Source organism: Myotis nattereri, assembly GCF_964212035.1.
Source record: "Myotis nattereri genome assembly, chromosome: 13".
Classification (NCBI taxonomy): Eukaryota; Metazoa; Chordata; class Mammalia; order Chiroptera; family Vespertilionidae; genus Myotis; species Myotis nattereri.
Window position 1 is genome coordinate 44,052,135 of NC_138088.1, and position 23,873 is coordinate 44,076,007.

General features: G+C 39.4%; 1 protein-coding gene across 1 annotated transcript in view; it reads right to left on the bottom strand.

Annotated features, from left to right (window-relative positions):
• The window catches only part of ARMH3 (armadillo like helical domain containing 3), a 156,488-nt gene that overhangs the window by 55,160 nt on the left and 77,455 nt on the right, over positions 1 to 23,873 (bottom strand). The window contains exons 21-23 of the mRNA XM_081104370.1: positions 22,117 to 22,199; positions 20,504 to 20,630; positions 13,033 to 13,108 (exon numbers count right to left, since the gene is read on the bottom strand). Coding sequence (XP_080960496.1) covers positions 13,033 to 13,108; positions 20,504 to 20,630; positions 22,117 to 22,199 — 286 coding nt within the window. The remainder of the gene's footprint in view (positions 1 to 13,032; positions 13,109 to 20,503; positions 20,631 to 22,116; positions 22,200 to 23,873) is intronic.

Below are 23,873 nucleotides of genomic sequence, written 5' to 3' on the forward strand. Positions count from 1 at the left end.
AGCTTAATTTTTATTCTGCAGGTGTTGAGGAATCCAGTGAAGGAGACAAGCATAGGAAGGAGAACAAGAGAGAGAGGAAGGGGCAGAGGAGATGACAAGTAAGACTATAGGCTTAGAAAATACAGTTGAAAAAGAAATAGGAAGAATGAATAAATTAACTGCGGTATAGTTATATAATAATAAAATACTGCTCAGCAATAAAAAGGAATGAACTACTAGGTATTTGCACACCCATGTTCATAGCAAATTATTCACAATAGTAAAAAATGGAAACAACCCAAGTGTCCATCAAAAGATGAAAAAATAGCCCTAACTGGTTTGGCTCAGTGGATAGAGTGTCAGCCTGCAGACTCAAGGGTCCCAGGTTCGATTCCCGTCAAGGGCATGTACCTTGGTTGCGGACATATCCCCAGTGGGGAGTGTGCAGGAGGCAGCTGATCGATGTTTCTCTCTCATCGATGTTTCTAACTCTCTATCCTTCTCCCTTCCTCTCTGTAAAAAATCAAGCAAATATATATTTTTTTAAAAGATGAAAGAATAAACAAAATGTTATACATATAATGGAATTCTATTCAGTCTTAAAAGGGAGGGAATTCTGTCACATACTCCAACATGAACGAACCTTAAGAATATTATGCTAAGTGAAATAAATCAAAATAGACAAACAAATAATGTATGATTTCACTTATATGAGGTATCTAAAGTAGTCAAATTCAAAGAAATGGAGGAGCTGTTGTTTAATAGGTATAGAGTTTTCCTTTGTCAAGATGAATATACTTAACACTATTGAACTGAACTGTACACTTAAAAATGGTTATGATGGTAAATTTTTTGTTGTATGTTTCTTACAAGAATTTTAAAAATGTTTATTTTTTTAAAGGACTGAATTAATATACACCATTAAGTGGATGAATCTCAAAAATATTATATTGACTGCAAGAAGCCAGACACAAAAGAGGACATACTATAGTTGACCCTTGAGCAACACAAGGGGTTAAAGGCATCAACCCCCACATAGTAAAAAATCCATGTATAATTTTGAAATCCCCCAAAACTTAACTACTAATAACCTATTGTTGACTAGAACCCATACCAATAACATAAGCAATTACCACATATTTCATATTACATGTATTATATAGTACTAGAGGACTGGTGCATGAATTCGTGCATGGCGGCTGGCGGGGGGCGGGGGGAGGGAAGGCAGGACGCGGGAGGTTAGCTGTGGGAGTGCACTGACCACCAGGGGGCAGCTCCTGTGTTGAGCATCTGCCCCTTGGTGGTCAGTGCACATCATAGCGATCGGTTGTTCCAGCCGTTTGGTCATAATGGTCGTTTAGGCTTTTATATAGAGAGATATTTTCACAATAAAGTATGGTAGAGAAAAGAAAATGTTATTAAGAAAATCATAAAGAAGAGAAAATATATTTACAATATTTATTGAAAAAAATCTACTTAATAAATGGTTCCACACAGCTCAAACCTATGTATACAAGTATGTCAAGGGTCAAGTGTATATATCTATACGAAGTTCAAGAACAAGCAAAATTGGGTGGTGAACACACAAGACAATATATAGGTAATGTATTATAGAATAGTACACCTGAAACATATAATTTTATAACCAATGTCAACCCAATAAATTAAGTTAAAACTAGAGAATCATAAAAACAAAACAAAACAAAACAAAACAAAAAAATGGCAAAACTAATTTATGGTGAAAGAATTCACAAAAGTGTATATAGTTCAGAGGAGAAAGGGGTTGGGAGACTGGGTAAAAAAGGTGAAGGGATTAAGGAGTACAAATTGGTAGTCACAAAATAGTCACAGAGATATAAAATACAGTATAGGGAATATATAGTCAATAATATTGTAATAATTATGTATGGTGCCAGGTGTGTACTGGAGATATTGAGGAGAACACGTTGTAAAGTATAAGATTGTCTAACTACTATGCTGTGCACCCGAAACTAACACAAAATAATATTGAATATAAACTGTAATTTTAAAATACAATTTAAAAGAAAAAAAAAAGTCTGGTTGGTGTGGCTCAGTGGTTGAGCATTATTAGCCCATGCACCAAGAGGTCACTGGTTTGATTCCCAGTCAAGGCACATGCAGGCTCGATTCCCAGTGGGGGCCATGAAGGAGGCAGCCAATCGATGTTTCTCTCTCATCAATGTTTCTCTCTCTCTCTCTTCCTCTCTCTCTAAAATCAATAAAACATTTTTTTTTAAAGAGAAAGAAAAATGTAAAAGCTAGAAAGATACTGTCATGGTTGTCTTTAAAAAATGATAAATAAATATATAAAAACAAGTGCATCATTCCAGGAAGAAAAAGGCCATGAAGGAACTTCTGGGGTGATGGAAATGTTCTATATCTTAATCTGGATGATTACATGGGTACAATGTTGTTCGATTAAATACCTAAGATATCACACATTTTACCATATATAATAGCTCAATTAAAAAGAAACAAAGATAGCGTTTCAGTGAATTTGTAACATTCTTTTTTTTTTTAATCCTCGACTGATTTTTTGTTGTTGTTGTTTTGAGAGAGAGAGAGAGAGAGAGAGAGAGAGAGAGAGAAGGGGAAGGAAGAGAGAAATAACAATGTGGGAGAGAAACATCAACCCAAATGGGAATGGAACCCGCAACCAAGGAATGTGCCCTGACTGGGAATCAAACCTGCAACCTTTTTGCTGCATGGGACAGCATTCCAACTAACAGAGCCACCCAGCCAGGACAGCATTCCATTTCTTTTTTCATATATATATATATACACACACTTCTTTATTGATTTCAGAGAGGAAGGAAGAGGGAGAGAGAGAGAGAAACATCAATGATGAGAATCATGGATTGGCTGCCTCTTGCATGCCCCCTACTGGGGGTTGAGCCTGCAACCCAGGCATGTGCCCTTGGCCAGAATTGAACCTGGGACCCTTCAGTCCGCAGGCTGACGCTCTCCACTGAGCCAAACTGGCTAGGGCAACATTTTATTTCTTGAGGTGAGTGGTTCACAGGCTCATTTTAGGATCAACCTTTATTACAATCATGTATTAATATACTGGGGGCCCATATTGCACTCTTCAGAATTTATCAAATAGTTCATATTTTTAAAGTAGGAAATTAGTTCAGATTAAATGGCCAAAAGGAACAGATTTTAATCCATCCTATCTAAATCCGATCTAGTAAATTTTTCCTTAAGAAAGATGTGTTACAGTCAAAACCCTGTTCAGAAACCTTTTGTCCCTTATCAAATAGTTCATATTTTTAAAGTAGGAAATTAGTTCAGATTAAATGGCCAAAAGGAACAGATTTTAATCCATCCTATCTAAATCCGATCTAGTAAATTTTTCCTTAAGAAAGATGTGTTACAGTCAAAACCCTGTTCAGAAACCTTTTGTCCCCTTCTACCCAAAATGAGCTCCAACTACAGATGGCTATTTCTGCTACCTTTACAGAGGTGTCACTAAGATGAATGCAGGAGAGGTGAGACCAATGAGAACCAACTGTCTCTGGAACTTCCTTGAGATTGGGAATTTTCATCATATAAAAATAGTGTCAAATGAGAAGAGATAAATTAATGTTCTTTGGTATACAAGATAGTGAAAATACCTCTCAGCATACCCTCTGTTTGACATCCCACTCACATGTTATTGGTTTTAAAAGAAATTATATAGAAACCAATTAGAACAAAAACATCTCATTAAACCTCTTACAACAGGAGCCCACTTTGCTAAAGCATGCACAATATCTGGCCTCCAGAGAGAAATGTATAATCGAGGTAAAATTAATCAAAATCTACATAAAAAGAACAGCAAGAGACAGTTTAAGAAGAAAATCTTTCCTCAGTGTTAGAAATTCCTAAAGTCTGATCACTGAGTGCATAATTCCGCTTATTATTTTCTTCTACTATGTAACACTATATTTATAATTAGGCTGATATCACAGTAAAATGGCAGTACGATGCACACAATTCATTTAACAATTAATCTACTGGAGCTAAAAATTCTTACCATGTCATTAATTGCCTGCTTAAAATGCTGCCTCCGTTTTAGTTCTAGATTATCACACACCTTTAAAACCCAGAGGAAATGGGATGCACAAGGCAAGGCTTATTTAGGGGAGAAATAGCAGGCAGCATTGAGCTTCACACTTTTCTCTCCCAATGGACCCAAACACAGAAGAGACTTCACTGTGACCACTAAGCTTACTACTGATTAAAGGAGCATCTTCTTTCTCAGTAAAGCTCTCACACCCACCCTCACCACAAACTGCCTTTTTAACTGTCCTTTATCTGCCTATTCTCTCTAATTTTCAATATAAGAACAAATATTAGCTACCATCTTTTCCTCCTCTTCCTCCCCCCCGCCCCTTCCTTCTTTAATATTTCAAGTGGTAAACCTCTCTACAGGGGTTTTGGGAGAGTAGGAGGATAGAGAAAGACTTGAACTATTCTATGAAGGCTGTCATCTCTGATTTCTCTATAAAAAGATTTTATTTTTCCAGTCTGGCTCTGGTTGATGATTTTCAACCCACAAATTTATTCTTTACAAATTTATTCTTTACAAAGAGCTTTGCAGTTGATTCTTAAGGAATTTTTTCAGTCTTCAAGTCCATTTTATATAACAGCAGCAAGCCAAAACTCAGCAAGGGGAAAGACTGTTACCAAATCATCTACCAGAGTCAGGATTAAATAAAAGCACCTGGATAAAAATTTAGAAGGCATATTTATCAAAAGTGCTGATGATGCAAAACTGCAAAGGAAAACTAATACATTAAATGACATAATTAGGCCTCAAAATACACCCTAATAGCCCTGGCTGGTGTGGCTCAGTTGGTTGAAGCATCTTTCCATACACTAAAAAAGGTTGCGAGTTCAATTCCCCATCAGGTCACATTTCTATAGCATTAAAACAAAACAAAAAAACAAACTACCACAAAGCAAAACATCTTTACCAACTAAATAATTATAGGATGGGAGAGAGAGCTTGAGAGCAGGTCACTTTAAGCAGATTTGCAGGTTTTAGTAGGACCTAAGCTTGTTATGAAGCAACAATGCAAGTCCACTACTGAAAACTCATGCACTAGTATAATTGGAGGCTACAAATATCCTAGGTGCTAATAGTCTCCCTATAATTTAACCTACTCAGATTATATTTGGATCTTGTTTTAGATATCATTCAATCCAATAAACATTTACTGAATGCTTAGTACAAGGCACACCCTAACACAGTGATGGCGAACCTATGACACGCGTGTCAGAGGTGACACGGGAACTCATTTTTTTGGTTGATTTTTCTTTGTTAAATGGCATTTAAATATATAAAATAAATATCAAAAATATAAGTCTTTGTTTTACTATGGTTGCAAATATAAAAAAATTTCTATATGTGACATGGCACCAGAGTTAAGTTATGGTTTTTCAAAATGCTGACACGCCGAGCTCAAAAGGTTCGCCATCACTGCCCTAACACCATACTTGTAGGAGGTAAATTGAGAAGTTAGGATATAACTTTTTTAAAAATCACAGTAGCCAGAGATTTTGAGACTATTTCATATGAAGAACAATTGAAGGAAGAAAGGATATTTTGCCAACAGAATGGCAATCATATACATGTTAGAAGTTAAAACTTCTGAAGAAGTTCACATGTAGAAGACAGGAACATTTCGGTGTTGCATCTGAAAGAAGAAATAGAATCAATAGGTTCAGGTTACGAAGAGGAAAATTCCAATATGAGGAAGAAATTCTCATCCCTTAAAAAACTGAATGGAACATAGCCTAAAATATTAGGAACTATTTTACTAAGTGTTCAAGGACTTAGTAAATATCAATGGATATTACCTAACAGCTTTGGGAAGGAGACCAGGGTAGATGGCCTCTTAGGTTCTTTCAATGTTTAAGGTACCGTGATCTAGGCACTGCTAATCTGCAAGATCAAAGTCCAATAAAAAAAAGAGAAGGTATCGTACCTTAGCCATTGTGGTGTAAATCTGAGAATTTAGAGTGACTGAACTTCTACTGAGCCAAAAACACGTCTCTTGTTGTTCACAATAATCCAGACACCTAAACTTTCATCTGCTGAAGAGATACCTATTTGGGTTTGCTGATAGGATAATATATTGCTACTCAATAGTAATGGCTTTTTCATCCCATTAGCAGGTTAACAGTCTACTTGTTCAACATGGTTAGAATACCTGAGTTAAGTGACCAGGGTTTGGCCTGATTTGGGGAAAGATAAATAGAGAGGGGGAAATAAGGGATAAGATGAAAAACTGCCCACAGTTTTAAAAGACTACTTTATAAAGTAACCTAAGATATAAGATGCAAAAGGGAAAGGAATTAGGGACCTAAACGATGCCTATTGTTCTCATTTGTGGCTAAGCTCTTTGTAAGTTACAATTAGAAACCAACAGTTTGTGAAATAAGCCATGGTTAAGTGGGTACCTATCCTACCTTAAAAAAAAAATCAGTTGAGGAAAATGAAAAAGTTCTGGAGATGGCTGGTGGCGGGGTTGCACAACTATGTGAATATACTTAATGTAATAAAACTGTAGACTTAAAAATGGTTAAAATGGTAAATTTTGTTATGTATATTTTTCCATACTTTAAAAAAAAAAATCGGCCCTAGCCTGTTTGGCTCAGTGTAATAGAGTGTTGGCCTGCGGACTGAAGGGTCCCAGGTTCGATTCCGGTCAAGGGCACATGCCCTGACTGCAGGCTCGATCCCCAGTGGGGGGCATGCAAGAGGCAGCCAATCAATGATTCTCTCTCATCATTGATGTTTCTATCTCTCTCTCTCCTTCTCCCTTCCTCTCTGAAATTTAAAAAAAAAAAAAAAGAGTGGAAAAAAGACCCCAATGGAATTTCAGCTTGAGGTAAGCAGTTTTCATATACTAAAGTTACACTCACCTAAAATCACAGTAGACCCAACTAAAAATCTTAATATTTTATAACACATATTTGAATCTCCTAAATCAAGACTTCTTTACTGTACTGCAATTCACCAAGCCAGCTATGACCTAAATGCAAAACCTCACTTTGTAGCATAAACTAAGTTAAGGCAAAAAAGATTAGCCACATGGTTGTTTTTCATTTCTAACTGTAGTCCTAAGAGATTTGGCAACAGCAACCATCAGAATAATATGTAATGCTCTCTAGTCATTGGGGAGACAATATAATAGCAGCCTCATTTCAGTGCTTTGTTGTAATCTGCATAGTGCTTTTCATTCTCTGTAAGAGCTCAGCGGATCTGATTAACAAAAGGTCATTACTGACAAATTCTAACCTGGGGGATAATCTGAGCCTGTCTGCCACTTTAGAACAGACAACTGGAATAAGAGACTATGTTCCTGTATTTCTTGCTACTTGAGTCATCAGCCCAAAGCCTCTGCTCCTTTTCACTTGAATCCATATTTACTTTTCACTAGACTAAGTTGCAACCTTCAGCTGAAGTGCCTGGCATCAAACTGCTCCTCTTCCCCACTCATCAGTATCTACACTGATAAGAGAACTGTGACTAATATTGTAGCACGAACAGGTGCATGGGCAAGAGGGCTTGGGGGGAATTTTGAATGACTCAGCCCTCACATTCCCTTTCCAACCTTAACTCTGTGGCCATCAACAGTCAGTGTACTTTCTTTGATTACTGCCTGAAGGTTTTTATTCTGTGACATTCAGAACTCTATGCACAACTTCTCCAAAGGTGTTAACTCTCCTTATCTAGAGGCCACTAGGAGCTATTCCTGTTCCTTTGCCTCCCTGGCAGAGTGCACATTTAAAGCTTTTCTTCCTTTTTTTGGAGGGAGTATTTTTTGAGAGTAAAGAAAAATAGCTACATAAGCAAATAAGCAGGAAATGGTGGTGGTGGTGGTGGTGGTGGGGTGCTCCTTAGCATTAGAACAAAAGAGACCACGGAGCAAGCAAGGTAACAAGAGGCAAATTCATTAGATGAACAATTAAGAGATTTACAGAGAAATGCACTGAAGTCTTATTCCAAACCGCAGGCTTGTCACTAACTGAAGCAATATCTAACAAGTCGTTCTTGAGCCCTAGCCTGTTTGGCTCAGTGGATAGAACATTGGCCTGCGGACTGAAGGGTCCCGGGTTTGATTCCGGTCAAGGGCACATGCCTGGATTGTGGGCTCGATCCCCAGTAGGGGGCGTGCAGGAGGCAGCCAATCAATGATTCTCTCTCATCATAGATTGATGTTTCTATCTCTCTCTCCCTCTCCCTTCCTCTCTGAAATCAATAAAAAATATATTTAATGAAAATAAAAAATAAAAAGTCATTCTCGAAGAAAAACTAAACACATTCCAAATAAAGGAGAAAATTAATATATTAATCATAGAGTTCAAATTTTATCCAACTTAAGAAAATTACAGATCAGGAAAAAACCTATTTGCAGTGATTTAGCCTCTACTTCTGTGAGCAATCAGAGAATAGATTGTGAATCTGGCACTAATAAAATGTTCATTAAGTGAAAAGCATTAAGATGTTAACTTAAAGAGATTCATTACAGACTTCAAATTACTTACTTTGAAAGTAGTTTGATTAGACGAAGGTCAGATTTTAGTCTAACATTTTTCTTTTTCTCTTTTGACACATAGTCAGCAGACATCTACAGGACCCTAGTAAAGGAGCCTGCTAAGTGGTAGCAGAATATATTTAGCATAGACGTCTCCAATCAAAACTTCCCAAATGTTTTCTCCTTCCATCCCTGCACATGTTCCTTCTCCCCTTCATGCCCCCCTCCCCCACCCTACACACACACCAGAGTATTCTTTTGTGGACTAGTAGATCTGTGGAGACAGCTGCAGTAACAATTATACCAAGTAAAATTTTAAAGGTGGAGATATATTTTACTTTTCTTGTGGCAAAGCAATGGAACAACCCTCCCATGGGGAGGAATAAACACAGAGCTCTGTATGTTAATGACATCGGGTGTTCCAACAAAAATAGCACTTTCTAAGCAGCTGCATTTTAAGAGTATCTCTGAAGGATCAAATAGGAAGAGAGAGACAAGTTGTTTAAATACAAATAACTTTGACAATTAAAGAACTAGCATGACTAAGCGAGGAAAGACAAGTGAAAAGCAAACAGTCTGACACTTGAGCAAATTTAGGACTCCAAACATGTGGGAGTACTTTTAATTTTCGCTATCAGAATCTAAACCCCAAAGAACAGACAGGCCTGCAGCCTTTTACCTACTGGTGAGATACTATATTACAGTTGCCATCAGATGTACTGCATTCCAGAAAATCCCAAAGGCATAATTTGTAGCTGTCATCAACTAGCAAATCAGTCTCAGAGGTCCTCCCAGCTGTTACATGTCTGAAAGTTTCACATGCAATCCAATCCCTTCCCATGGCTATCAAAGAACTTACTACAGGAGAGGTGGCTAAGAGTTTGCTCTGCCCTAGAAATCCTTTCCAGGTCTGGGATCAGCACAAATACCTTTATAAACAACAGAAGTAAATGTTACATACCATCACAATATTACTCCTAAACCTTTATAATCAACTTGATAATCAATTTGGTGGCGAATAGTTAAATGTCTCACAGTATCCTTGGGAGATATTTAACCCACAGGTCCAATTTTCTGACAGAGTCTCCTGTTTTCTAAATAATTCAAATTTAATAGTGTCATGGATGCACAACACAACCTCTTAGAAAAAAAGAAAAGGAGCACAAGCGGTAGCACTCATTAATGTTGGCTCCGTGGAATAGAGACTTCTTAGGCATATCACTTTTTTGCTCTCAGCTGAGAAAAGAAAACTCCCTGGACCACCCTTATACAAAGAATCAAAATCAAGCCACACACAAAAAGCAAAATATCTTTTAAGGCTAAGGGTAACATCTTAACTTTTATAGAAGGGACAAATGAAGACCTATTTAGGAAACATTCTAAGGAAGGCTCAAAATGCTAAACCTGGTATGGCAATTCCTCAAAAAAAATTAAACAAAGAATCACCATATGATCCTCCAATTCTATTTCTCAGTTAATGCCCAAAAGAAGTAAAAGCAGGGACTGAACAGATGTTTGTACACCCATGCACAAATAACCAAAATCACAATAACCAAAAGGTGGAAGTAACTTGCTTGGGGCTTCATCAATGGATGAATAAATAAACAAAATGTGACATACACATACAATGGAATATTATTTAGCCTAAAAAGGAAAAAAATTCTGACACATGCTACAACAGGAGTGAACCTTAAAAACATCAGGCTAAGTGAAATGAACAGTATTTTATAGTTTACTAACTGCTTTCATATACATTACATCATGTAATTCTCACAACCACTTCCCTATGAACAGTTGATATTGCCATGATCTCCATTTTATAGGTAGTGGAAAGAGTTCAGAGAAGCTAAATAACTTGCTCAAGGTCACACATTAAAAGACAAAAACAAAAAATCCAGTTTCTCTAACTGAAATTTCCATACTCCTTTCAATATATCATGCTGAGTTTTCTATTTACCTCCATGGAAGCCTTTGATGCAACTCTATTGAAGGAGACAGTATGGTACAGAACAGGGGTGGGGAACATCTGGCCTGAGGGCCTATTTATTTGGTCTGGCCCTGCCAAGGCATTAGGGGTGAGTCCATTAAATGTTTGACAATATATACTAAGGAAGGCTAATTTTTAAGTTGACAATTTTGTATGGCCCGCAAATGATGTTATAAATATCCAAATGACCCTTTTGGCAGAAAAAAGGTTCCCCATCTCTGGTGTAGAAGAAAGAGCCCTGGACTTGGGAGTTAGAAGACCTATGATTAATTCTCAGCTTTGCCACACGACAATTGTGAGACTTTCTGCATTTCACAATAGCTTTAAGACTCAGTTTCTTCATTGGTAAAAGTGTACTTTAAGTTTATAATATAGTCTTCTTTATAGAGTTTGATAATTAAAGAAGACAGTAAATGAAAGAGCAGAACAAAGTTTAGAACTTAAGTGAAAATAAATGTCACAAAGAAAAAATAGAAGCTTTCACAGGCTAAGAATCACCAATATTTCCCCCTGATCTGGCCTTAGTGTGATAAGTGGCACTTATCACAAACACATCTTTCTAGGAATCTTCTCCTGAGAAAACTGACTACATCTCTGATACATCTGACACATACTCTGAGTCTAATTCATTAGCAACAGTGAAAATGATATAATAATTATTCTCTTCAGCAAACTCATCAAAAAAGTTTGAGGAATGAAAATGGAGTACAAGCCTAACAAAGATTTGCAAAGAGAAGAGATCATAGTCATAGGCATCTGCTAAAAACCTAACCCAGTCCTGGGGGCGAGCTGGAGGGGGTCAATGGAGGGAAAGGGGGGACATATATAATACTTTCAACAATAAAGAATTATTAATTAAAAAAAAAAACTTAATCCAGTCCTTTCTGGTCTATTCAGAAAAAGGACAGGCCAAGACCTTAAACCAGCTGTTTGATGGCCCTTGAAAAGAATAAGGACAGTAGCCAAGCCAGAAGTCACTGAAAGGAAAAGCAACAAATTAGAAGATAAAGCAAGCATAAAAGAATGTGATCAAGGAAACAGATCCCAGATGAAAAGGAGCTGCCTGGAAAGACCAAGTAAATATATGAATAAATAAACATAATGTCATTTATACCATATGCACTTTATAATCTAACCCAGAATCTTGTGCTTCTTTCAAATACCCACATTTGTCATACTGCCCTCGGGTCACAAAGGGATATTTGGAATAAAGCAGTTTGTAATTCCCGATTCTTACAGAAAATCATACTTTAAGGCCTCACTACCATATCTGGTTTACTTGCTAGGTGCAAATATACATTTATTTGTGAGATTTATAAAACTGTGTTTGCTACAAAATGTCTCTGGGGTCAGGTAAGGCAGATCAACCTTCAGTGCAATCTTGTTAGCACATCTCACCCTCATGCTCCCTCAGCCCAGTCCTCACAACGCAATTTCACACTTTTCCTTTCATTCCCAGACATGCCAAACATTATAGTAAATCACTACAGGGATAGGACAATTTGCCTTAAAAAAAAAGCTATGGAAACAAACACTGACTCCAAGCTCTGTCACACACTAGGATATACTAAGTTGTAAATGTATATTACTATTACTGGGAATGCCTGGCAAGGCTTACATCTGGAGCTAAATCAAGTTTCCCCATCTGTTGGGTTTGCCTCATCCACTCAATGTTAATTTTTCAATTGTTTGCAAGGACAATTTAATAACTGTTGAGAAAAATGGAAAATGATAGACACAGAGGAAGCAAGAAATATAAGAAAAGTAAGTCAACTTTAGGTTTCCCAATACTGAAGGCATAGTTTCTCCATTTACAAACAGCTCACTCCAGTGAATGTGTGGTATTTCCTTCTATGTCTCTGGATCTATTTTGTTCATCAACTTATTTTATTCATTAGATCCCACATATGAGTGAGATCTTGTGATATTTGTCTGTCTCTGACTGGCTTATTTTACTTAGCATAATACTCTCCAGGTCCCTCCATGTGGTATTTCCTTAAGACCCTAAACCAACTCCATGTATGACTCAGTTTTATCCAATACCTACAGCACTCTGTAATTGTCTTGCTGCTTCATAAGGAACCTAAAATGACTTAGCCCCACAAGCTCCATTCCATTTGCCTCTATTTACCACAAATAGAAATAGCCATGTAAAGCAAAACGTCAAAGTTCCAGATTCCCATGAGTCATTCTTTGAACTGAGAACGGCAGAAAAAATTTTCAAAGAAAAGCTTTCAGATGCCCAATACACAGAGGTGCCTGAAAAGGCCCTGCAACCATCTCTGAGTAAGAAAAGAAAATTCACAGAACAGCACTGTGAGTTATTTCAATGACAAAATGAAAGTCTCATGCACGCCTGCTTTTCTTGATCAAGTACGACGATTTCTTCCACTCCTACAGGCATCAGGGCTTAAAATAGAAGTGGTGTTCAACAAACTATTTAGAAAAGTACAACACACCTGAGGATGAACCAAGGAACCAAGGAACTCTGAAAGAGAAAATCTCATTCCTTACCTGATATTAACCAATGCATGGGTCACCTTGCTAGCAGCTTCTTTCCACTGGCCTGCATTGGTAGAAAGCCTCAGAACTGTACAGAAGGAAAGAACAAAGATCTGTCAGACCTCTGGTATAAAACACAGATATGACGATGAAGGTATGTCTCAGAATAGCACTATTAGAATAACCAAACAGAGCCTGTACCAAGCTTCTGTTTAAAATGTCCTCATCCTGCCCTGGCCAGTTTGGCTCAGTGGATAGAGCGCCGGTCTGCGAACTGAAGGGTCCCAGCTTCGATTCCGGTCAGAGGCACATGCCCGGGTTGTGGGCTCAATCCCCAGTGAGGGACTTGCAGGAGGCAGCCAATCCACCATGATTCTCTCTCATCATGGATGTTTCTATCTCTCTCTCCCTCATCCTTCCTCTCTGAAATCAATAAAAATATATTAGAATAAATAAATAAAATAAAATCCTCATCCTAGCCCTAGCTGATTTGGCTCAATGGATAGACCATCCACCTGAGGACCAAAGAGTCCCGGGTTCAATTCCAGTCAAGGGCACATATCTCAGTTGCAGGCTCTTTCCTGGACCAGGCCCTGGGTGCAGGCAGGAGGCAACCAATCGATGTGTTTCTCTCACATCGCTATTTCTCTCTGTCTTTCCCTCTCTCTTCCACTCTCTGAAAAAAAAAAAAAATTAATGAAAAAATATTCTTGGGTGATGATTAAAAGAATAAATAAAATTTAAAAATAAAATGTCCTCATCCTAGAGTAGTGATTTTCAACCAGTGTGCTGCAAGAATTTTTTAAAAATATATTTTGATTTTTTTTTTTTTTACAGAGAGGAAGGGAGAGGGATAGAGTTAGAAACATCAATGAGAGAGAAACATCGATCAGCTGCCTCCTGCACACCCCCTACTGGGGATGTGCCCGCAACTAAGGTATATGACCTTGACTGAAATCGAACTTGGGACCCTTCAGTCCGCAGGCTGACACTCTATCCACTGAGCCAAACCGATTAGGGCTGCAAGAATTTTGAAACATGCAATATCTATCTAGTCAGGAGCACAGACCTCTTTTCCTGTAGACCAGCGGTTCTCAACCTGTGGGTCGCGACCCCTTTGGGGGTCGAACAACCCTTTCACAGGGGTCGCCTAAGACCATCAGAAAACACATATATAATTACATATTGCTTTTGTGATTAATCACTACGCTTTAATTATGTTCAATTTATAACAATGAAAATACATCCTGCATATCAGATATTTACATTACGATTCATAACAGTAGCAAAATTAGTTATGAAGTAGCAACGAAAATAATTTTATGGTTGGGGGTCACCACAACATGAGGAACTGTATTAAAGGGTCGCGGCATTAGGAAGGTTGAGAACCACTGACCTAGACCCAGCTTATTCTCTCTGTCTGTCATTTCTTCATCCTTTCGCCGCCCTCACTCAGGCTTTCGAACCCTTGGCTGAGTTGGCTCGAAACCAGACTAATATCCTTCATGAATATTTGCAAATCCAACAACACATAAAAATGATATTAAGTTACAATCATGTAGGGTTGGTTTAACATTTAAAACTCAATCAATCACTCTAGCAATACTCAATAAATCATCTCAATAAATGCTAAAACTGTTTTAATAGTATCCAACATTTATTAATGATAATACCTCCACTGAAACTAGAAACAAAAGGGAATTTCTTTAACCTGATAAAGGGCATCTATGAAAACCTATAGCTAATATCACATTTAATGAAGAATAATTGAGTATTTTATATTGGAAACAGGGCAAATATATCCATTCTCACAACTCTAATTTAACATACTACTGGAGGTCCTAGCCAGTGAAATAAGGCAAGAAAAAAAAGGCATACAAATTGGAATAAAAACTGTTTTATTCGCAGATAACATGGTCTACACAGAAAATCCCAAAAAGGTTACAAGAAGCTACTAAACCTAATAAGTGAGTTTAGCAAGATGACAGGATACAAGGTGAAATTTAAAAATTAAAGTGTTTCTATATATTAGCAATGAACAAAAAAAATTGAGATTCTAAATAATACCATTTACAATAGCACCAAAATCCATGAAATATTTTGAGATAAATTTAATAAAATATATTTAAGATTTGCCCTGGCCAGTGAGGCTCACTTGGTTAGAGCATCGCCCCATGCATCAATGGGTCACGGGTTCAATTCCCAATAAGGGCACATATGGGAGGCACAGATCAATGTTTCTCTTTCATATCAATATTTTTCTCTCTCTCTCTCTCTCCCTCTTCCTTCCTCTCTCTCTAGAATTAGTGAAAAACATATCCCTGGGTGAAGATTAAAAAAATACAGGGTGCCCTCCCAAATGTATACACACTTTCAGCTGATAGCTAAATTTTGAAAATGAAAAGTATTTTAATAAACACTGGTTTTAAAATTATTCAAAGTGTGTGTACACATTTTTGGGGGGACATGATGTGTGTGTGTGTGTGTGTGTGTGTGTGCACGTGCACACAAGAGTTTCATGCTGAAAACTACAAAATAGAACCACAGGCATGGAAACATGGAACAAACTGACTAATCTCAGAGGGAAGTGGGGAGGGGAGGCGGGGAGAAATTAACCAAAGGTCTTATATGCATACTAGAGGCCTGCAGGGATCAGGCCAAAACTGGCTCTCCGACATCCCCCAAGGGGTCCCAGATTGCGAGAAGGTGCAAGCCAGGCCAAGGGACCCCACTGGTGCACAACTGGGGCTGGGGAGAGACCACGGGAGGGCTCCAGAGCATGTCTTGCCTGACACACCCAGTCCCAATCTGCCGGACCCCAGCAGCAAGCTAACCTACAGGTCAGAGCGTCTGCCCCTGGTGGTCAGTGCAACCACAGCGATCGGTCAAACAGCTGAAAGGTCAGAGGGACAATTAGCATATTAGGCTTTTATATATATATATAGATATGCGTTACATATGGACATAGACAATAGGTTGGTGAAGGCCGGGGGCAGAATGGGAACTGGCTGGAAGGGGACAATGGGGGAGCAGGGGAGGGAGACATCTGTAATACTCTCAACAATAAAGATTTTAAAAATAAAATAATAATGTATCTGCTTTGGAAAACAGTTTGATAGTTTCTTATAAAGTTAATATATTTATCAAACACCCAAAAATCCCATTCATAGGTATGTAACCAAGTGAAATGAAAACTTGTACTCACACAAACCCTGCACAAGAATGTTTGTAGAGGCTTTATTTATAATTGCTAAAAACTAGAAACCTCTCAAATGTACTTCAATTGACAGATAAACTAAACTGGCATATTTCTACAATGAAATATTATTCTATAATAAAGAGGAATGAACTACTAATACATGCATCAACATGGATGAATTTCAAACAAATTACTCTGTAAAAGAAGTCAGACTCAAAAGACTATATCAGTGGTTCTCAACCTTCCTAAAGCCACGACCCTTTAATACAGCTCCTCATGTTGTGGTGACCCCCAACCATAAAATTATTTTCGTTGCTACTTCATAACTGTAATTTTGCTACTGTTATGAATCGTAATGTAAATATCTGATATGCAGGATGTATTTAGGCGACCCCTGTGAAAGGGTCGTTTGACCCTCAAAGGGGTCGTGACCCACAGGTTGAGAACCTCTGGACTATATGATCCCATCCACATTTTTTTTTTAAATATTTTATTGATTTTTTACAGAGAGGAAGGGAGAGAGATAGTTAGAAACATGGATGAGAGAGAAACATCGATCAGCTGCCTCCTGCACATCTCCCACTGGGGATATGCCCGCAACCCAGGTACATGCCCTTGACCGGAATCGAACCTGGGACCTCTCAGTCCGCAGGCCGACGCTCTATCCACTGAGCCAAACCGGGTTTGGCCCCATCCACATTTATGTATTTTTTAATTTTTAAAAATATTTTCCTTTTTATTGAATTTATTGGAATGACACCGATTAACAAAATTATACAGGTTTCATGTGCACAATTCTACACCACATCATCTGTACACTGTACTGTGTGTTCACCACCCCAAGTCAAGTCTCCATCCATCACTATTTATCCCCCCTATACCCTCCTCCACTGCCATAACACCTCCCCCCACCCCACTCCCGCCCCACAATCACTACACTGTTATTCCTGTATATAAATGTATTTTTTTAGAAAAGGCAAAAACTCTGTGGACAGGGAACAGATCAGTGGTTGCTAGAGGTGGTGGGTAGTGAAAGAGTTGATCTCACAGGAGCACAAGAAAAAGTTTGGAGGTAATGAAACTCCCATATCTTGAATTTTTGTGGTAATTACACGTCTATATGCATTTGTCAAAACTCAGAATTGTATGAATCTCAGAGAGAAGGGAGTAGGGGGCGGGAAGAGATTAAATAAAGAATGTGCATGCATTTATACATAAACTATGGACACAGACAATAGTGCGGTAGGTCTGGGTGTGTGTGGTGAGGTGGAATAGAAGGGGTCAATGGGGGAAAAGGGAACATCTCTAATACCTTCAATAATAAAGATAAATATAAAAAATAGACCTCAAAAAACCTGACTTAAGGCCTAGCTAGTTTCACTCAATGGATACAGCGTCAGCCTGTGGACTAAGAGTCCCAGGTTTTTTTTGTGTGTGTGTGTGTTTTTTTTTTTTTAATATATTTTATTGATTTTTTACAGAGAGGAAGGGAGAGAGAGAGAGAGTCAGAAACATCGACGAGAGAGAAACATCGATCAGCCGCCTCCTGCACATCCCCCACTGGGGATGTGCCCACAACCCAGGTACATGCCCTTGACCGGAATCGAACCTGGGACCTTTCAGTCCGCAGGCCGACGCTCTATCCACTGAGCCAAACCGGTTTCGGCAAGAGTCCCAGGTTTGATTCCAGTCAAGGGCACATGCCAGGTTGTGGGTTCGATCTCCAGTGGGGGGTGTGCAAGAGGCAGCTGATCCATGATTCTCTCTCATCATTAATGTTTCTATCTCTCTCTCCCCCTTCCTTTCTGAAATCAATAAAAAATTTTAAAAAAAACGACTTAAAAAATGCTTTTTCCATCAGAAGTTTCATCATACTTTATAAAAAATGGAGAGTACTAAAACATGCTATCTCCATTTGTTGTGCTTAATTTAGTGAAAATTTCACTTTCCTATTTGTGTTTTCCAGGTTAACATTTTTTAAGATAAATTTTTTAATGTTGATAATATTACAGATACTTCCCATTTCCCCACCCTTTCCTCCCTCCAGGTTAACATTTTAATTCCCTTGGCAGATTTGAGCATTCCCAGATATCCTTTCTCATCTTGTTGCTATAGCTACAAGGACTTAATCTCATTTACTCTGTACATGGCCCAGTTAAGCAGGTATGACAGGCTTCTATAAAATCTCTCTCCCACTCCAACTCTTTTTCTTTCCTCATTGAAAGGCATCTTTATTCATCTATTAATCGGTGCTGAAGCCTGGAATGTATACGTGTATATATAATAGCTTCATATATATATGTACTAGGGGCCCAGTGCACGAAATTCGTGCACTGGGTGTGTGTGTGGGAGGGGGGGGAGAGTGTCCCTCAGCCCAGCCTGCCCCCTCTCACATACTGGGAGCCCTCAGGCGTTGACCCCCATCACCCTCCGATCGCCTGATCGGCCCCTTGCCCAGGCCTGACGCCTCCGCCAGAGGTGTCAGGCTTGGACAGGGGACCCCCATCTCCCCCCGATCACTGGCTCTGGCCCCCGCCCGGGCCTGAGGCCTCTGGCCCAGGAATCATGCCTGGGCAGGGGACCCCCATCTCCCTCTGATCGCTTGCTCCACCCCCCGCCCAAGCCTGACGCCTCTGACCCAGGCTTTAGGCCTGGGCAAGGGGACCATCATATCCCCCCAATCCCCAGCTCCGCCCCCCACCCAGGCCTGACGCCTCGGCCAGAGGAGTTGACCCTCATCACCCTCCGATCACCAATCACCGGATCGGCCCCTTGACCAGGCCTGAGGCCTCCGGCAGAGGTGTCATGCCTGGGCAGGGGACCCCCAGCTCCCCGCGGTTGCAGGCTCCGCCCCTGCCCAGGCCTAACGCCTCTGGCCTAGGCATCCGGCCCGGGCAGCGGGGACCCGCAGTGGCAGCGGGGGGCGCCGCAATCGTGGGCTCCGCTTTAGGCCCAGGCAAGGGACCCCTAGCTCCTGGGACTGCCAGCTTCGACTGTGCCCAGCTCCCATCGCTGGCTCCACACCTACTTCCTGCTATCACTGGCCAGGGCGGCAAAGGTGCCTGATTCTCCGATCATGGCTGTGGGGCAGGGCAAAGGCGCCTTTGCCCTGCCCCCCAGCTCTTAGCTCCCCCCTGGGTTTCCGATCACTGTCAGTGGCAGGGGGCTTCTTCCTGCTTTCCCTTTCGCCTCCCTGCATTGTGCCTACATATGCAAATTAGCTGCCATCTTGTTGGCAGTTAACTGCCAATCTTAGTTGGCAGTTAATTTGCATATAGCCCTGATTAGCCAATGAAAAGGGTATCGCCGTACGCCAATTACCATTTTTCTCTTTTATTAGTGTAGATGTATATGTGTGTTTATATGTATGTATGTATATGTATATATACATATATATGTGTGTGTCAAAGAAATAAAATATTGTATACTACTTTAAATGAGTGCACTTCATTATATACCAATTACACCTCAATAAAGCTATTAAGTTGGGGATTTTAATAGATAGCTTTACTAAATGAATTTCTGTTTCTGTGAAATCTTTCCTGAACTTTCAAACTCCAGGTAGGTTTGACTAGACTCTTTACTCAAATTTATAGGGATACATGACCTTTTTCAGAAATATAGGTGGGGCAAAAGTAGATTTACAGTTGTAAGTATTCGAAACACAGAGTTTATTCTTATATTATTTATTAATTATTGTATTTTCCTACGAACAACTGTAACCCTACTTTTGCCCCACCCTGTAGTTGTACTCATTATGGCCAAAGAGTAAATTTTCAGTGAGCCAATCACCAAAAGGTTTGCAAGAAAGATTTTTATTTAATGCCCACTTCCTCTTGTAAGTTATGCTAAAATACATAGGTATATTAAAACTCCTTAAAATCTTGTACTTTCTCAAATAACACAATGTTCTTCCTTTGGGATCCAAGCTCTTCTATTTCCACTGTCAATTCCCACCCACTTCTTCTCTCCCATCTCACTGCATTCACTAATGTCCACAAGCCTCCCTATTCTCTCTTTTTCTCACAAACATCAAGAAAGGGCTACAGGGCTGCTACCCAGCTTTTTACTGAGATGAATTCTGAGTTCCTGAAGGCAGAAAAGCCCACATATTTCTTCTTATTGCCTGAGAAGAAAAGACTACTGCATTTCTATGCCAAGCAAGGGCACCAAGCAACTAAGAATCTTTTGTAGTCTTTTCTTTTTATATGCTAAAAATCACAGCTGATGCAGAGAGCTGAGCAAAAAGAGGGGAGAGAGGAGTAAAAAGAAAAGACAGCTTACCCATGGAGTATAGGTTGTCAAAGCTCTGGTGCATGCGGATAATCTCATAGTAGAGTTCATCATAGCTGCTTGGGGTGGGCAGGAATGTGTCACCGTATGTGATAAACATATTAAATAGGTTCACAATCTAAAAAAGAAGCAAAAGTCCATACACAGGTATCACACTATGAAGACTGGAAGGTATCAGTTGTATACTGCAGCCAGCTCTTTCTGGCTTGTAAGAGCTGACTGTTACATTTTCAGGAATTTGTGAGCTAGTTATTAAACAAAGCCATTATTAAAAAATAATTTACATAAACTTATAATTTAATAAATTATATTACAATGAAAGTAATAAATACTAAAACTCATCACTTCCCAATTACTTTCTATCTTTTAGTATTATCTATGCTCTTGAGACTAATATTTTTAAAATATATTTTATTGATTTTTTACAGAGAGGAAGGGAAAGGGATAGAGAGTTAGAAACATCAATGAGAGAAAATCATCGATCAGCTGCCTCCTGCACACCCCCTACTGGGGATGTGCCCGCAACCAAGGTACATGCCCTTGACCGGAATCGAACCTGGGACCCTTCAGTCCGCAGGCCGACGCTCTATCCACTGAGCCAAACCGGTTAGGGCTTGAGATTAATTTACATCTCTTAAATCTGATGTGATGGGAATACCATATATAATGGTGTGTTATGCTTGTCTTTTCCGAACTCTGCATTCAATGATGCCATTTTGATAACTTTGAAATTGGCCCTGGTGGGTATAGTTTTACTGTGGAAATCAGCAAAAGATATAAATCAGGATTTTCCCCCCCAAAATGTTAAACATTTATGAACACACTGGGTAATATCTTGAGAAGACAGTAAAAAGGCAAAATGCCCACCTATTACCCCAAATAACCAGTCAGATAAGCAGGCATCTGCAATATCCCTCAGAAACTAAGTACAGCCATGATGGAGCTATTCACGTGGCTGGGACACCTCTAGAGGCTTTGCTATGTACCAACATAGATACTATAGTACAGTCTCTTAACTGGGACCGAGGCTCATACTCATACACAGAGATCTGACCTATACCTGCCCCTGCCAAGCAATATGAAAGAGTCCTGCCCTGGCTGATGTGGCTCAGTTGGTTGGAGCGAAGGGCTGTAGGTTCAATTCCCAGTCAGGGCATATACCCAGGTTGCGAGTTCGAACCCCAGTCAGGGCATGTATGCGAGGCAACCAATAGATATTTCTCACATCAATGTTTCTGTTTCTCTCTTTCTCTTTCTCTTTCTCTTTCTCTCTCTCTCTCTCTCTCTCTCTCTCTCTCTCTCTCTCTCTCTTTCTCTCTCTCTCTCTCTCCTTCCCTCTCCCCTTCCTTCCTCTCTAAAGTCAGTAAAAACATATCCTTAAGTGAGGATTAAAAAAAAAAAAGGAATAGAAAGTGTACCAGGTTCACCAAAAACATAGGTAAGAGTAGGGAGCACCATTACAGAGATTCTAATCCAAAAGGAAAGTAAAAATAAAGACCTGGTTCCCTATGGCTTAGTCCCCAGAACCCAGCTCCTGTTTCAAACCAGCCCATCTCTGTCTTAGGGTAGAACTTCAGAAAAATAAATATTTTTTGGTTACTCACCATAAGGGCTAATGTAAAAATGTTGTGTTTGGCCAAAAGTACAGTCTCGTTTGACATAAGGAACTTCAGCAAATTTATCAAGGCTTAAAAAAAAAAAAAGACAGACATCAACAAGCTATTCAAAGCATAACTAATAAAGTTAAATGAAAGCAATGAAAGTCAACTAGCTCTACAGAAATCCAAATAGGGCTAAAATGAGTAAGTCTCAGCTGCAAAGCACTTTTTAAAAGCAGGTAAGGTGGGTATATTTGAAGAATTGACCTTCCTAAGCACAAGTCTGCTTACCTGCCCATGGAAGGTTTTTAAAAATCCACTTCTTTTTGCCACCTCTTTAAGAGCAATTTAAGCTCAGAAACTTGACTATAAAATACATATTAAGTATTCCAAATTTATACCCCCATCAAATTTGCTCAATTTGCAAGTCAAAATAAGGGTTCCCTTCTCATGCTAGGCTGCTAGCATCTCCTGTCACCAAATTCTAGCATTGTACCTGTTTCAAACATCATTGCTAAGAGGAACATTTTTCAATTCTAACCGATCACCAGATGAGCCAGCTATGTTGTAGAACTTACACCTGAGCTTCAGCTCGGAATTGGAAGAGAACTCATGAAGAGGAAAAATAAAAAAGCCCTAAACTGTTCTAACTATTCAAACAAATGTACAGCTCTGCTCTGTCCTTTCTCAACCAAGACAACACTTACTGAAAAAGTCCTCTTTCTGCCTGGCAATCCTTATTGAGGGGAGAGACTGTCAAAACCCAAATAATCTCAGTAAAGAGACTGCCAAGTCCATAGGTTAGCAGTGCAGCTTTAAAGACATTTTACAAATAAATATTAAGCATAAAGAAAAGTATCACTTGCCCTGTACTCATTCACGTAGGACTGTGAAATTAATCCTGCTTCTGTGTCCCTCATGACCATCAGCTCTGTCTTAGCAGCCCTATTTGATGGCAAACTATAAAGAAGGGGTTTGGCAGTTGCAAGCAATTGGTGGTCCTCCCGTCTTCTCTTCTCAACCCTCCTCACTTCCACAGACACACAAAAAAAGGTTTGACCTCTCCTTTTCTAAGACCATATCTGCTTCTTTACCAGCAAAGTCCATTCTACGATGTTCTCTGAGCTTTGTGAAGTGTACTACTCTTAGAGAAGAGACATGGACTTTGATTTGAAACAGCAGGGAATAATGAGTAGGAGTAAAACTCTCTCAACACTGGCTGCCTGCCACACAACACCCCTCACTCTCAAATCCTCTAAAAGCACAGGTACAATAAAGAAGCAGCAGGTAAGGAAAAGTACAAAAGCCTGTCCACGGTCTGTTTCTAAGCCTGAATCTTCCCCTCAAATAGCAAAAGAGTCTTGCTAAGGATGAAGGAGGTAGGAACTCATTTATGAACTCTTTACTCCTGCCCCAACTCAAAGTCTTTGAGGTTTCATAATGGACAGGCAAGTGATAGGCAGCTGGGCCTTTTGATATGGTCTGTTAACAAGTGATCTGTTAGACTGGGGAAAAAAAAGAAAAAGCTCCATGGGAGGATCACATAATCTGCTTAGCTGCGACCAGGAGCTCAGATAATGAAGGGGACTAACATTAAAATTCATACAAAACTAACTCAGACCAAATCTCTCTCATTAATGATCACTTTGTTGAGTTCATTTAAGGGCTGCCCATTCCACCCTCTACCTCAGAGCTTAGACAAGCCCTGCTAATGGATAGATCACATGACAATCACACGCTATAAACTCACAGGAGAAAAAGAG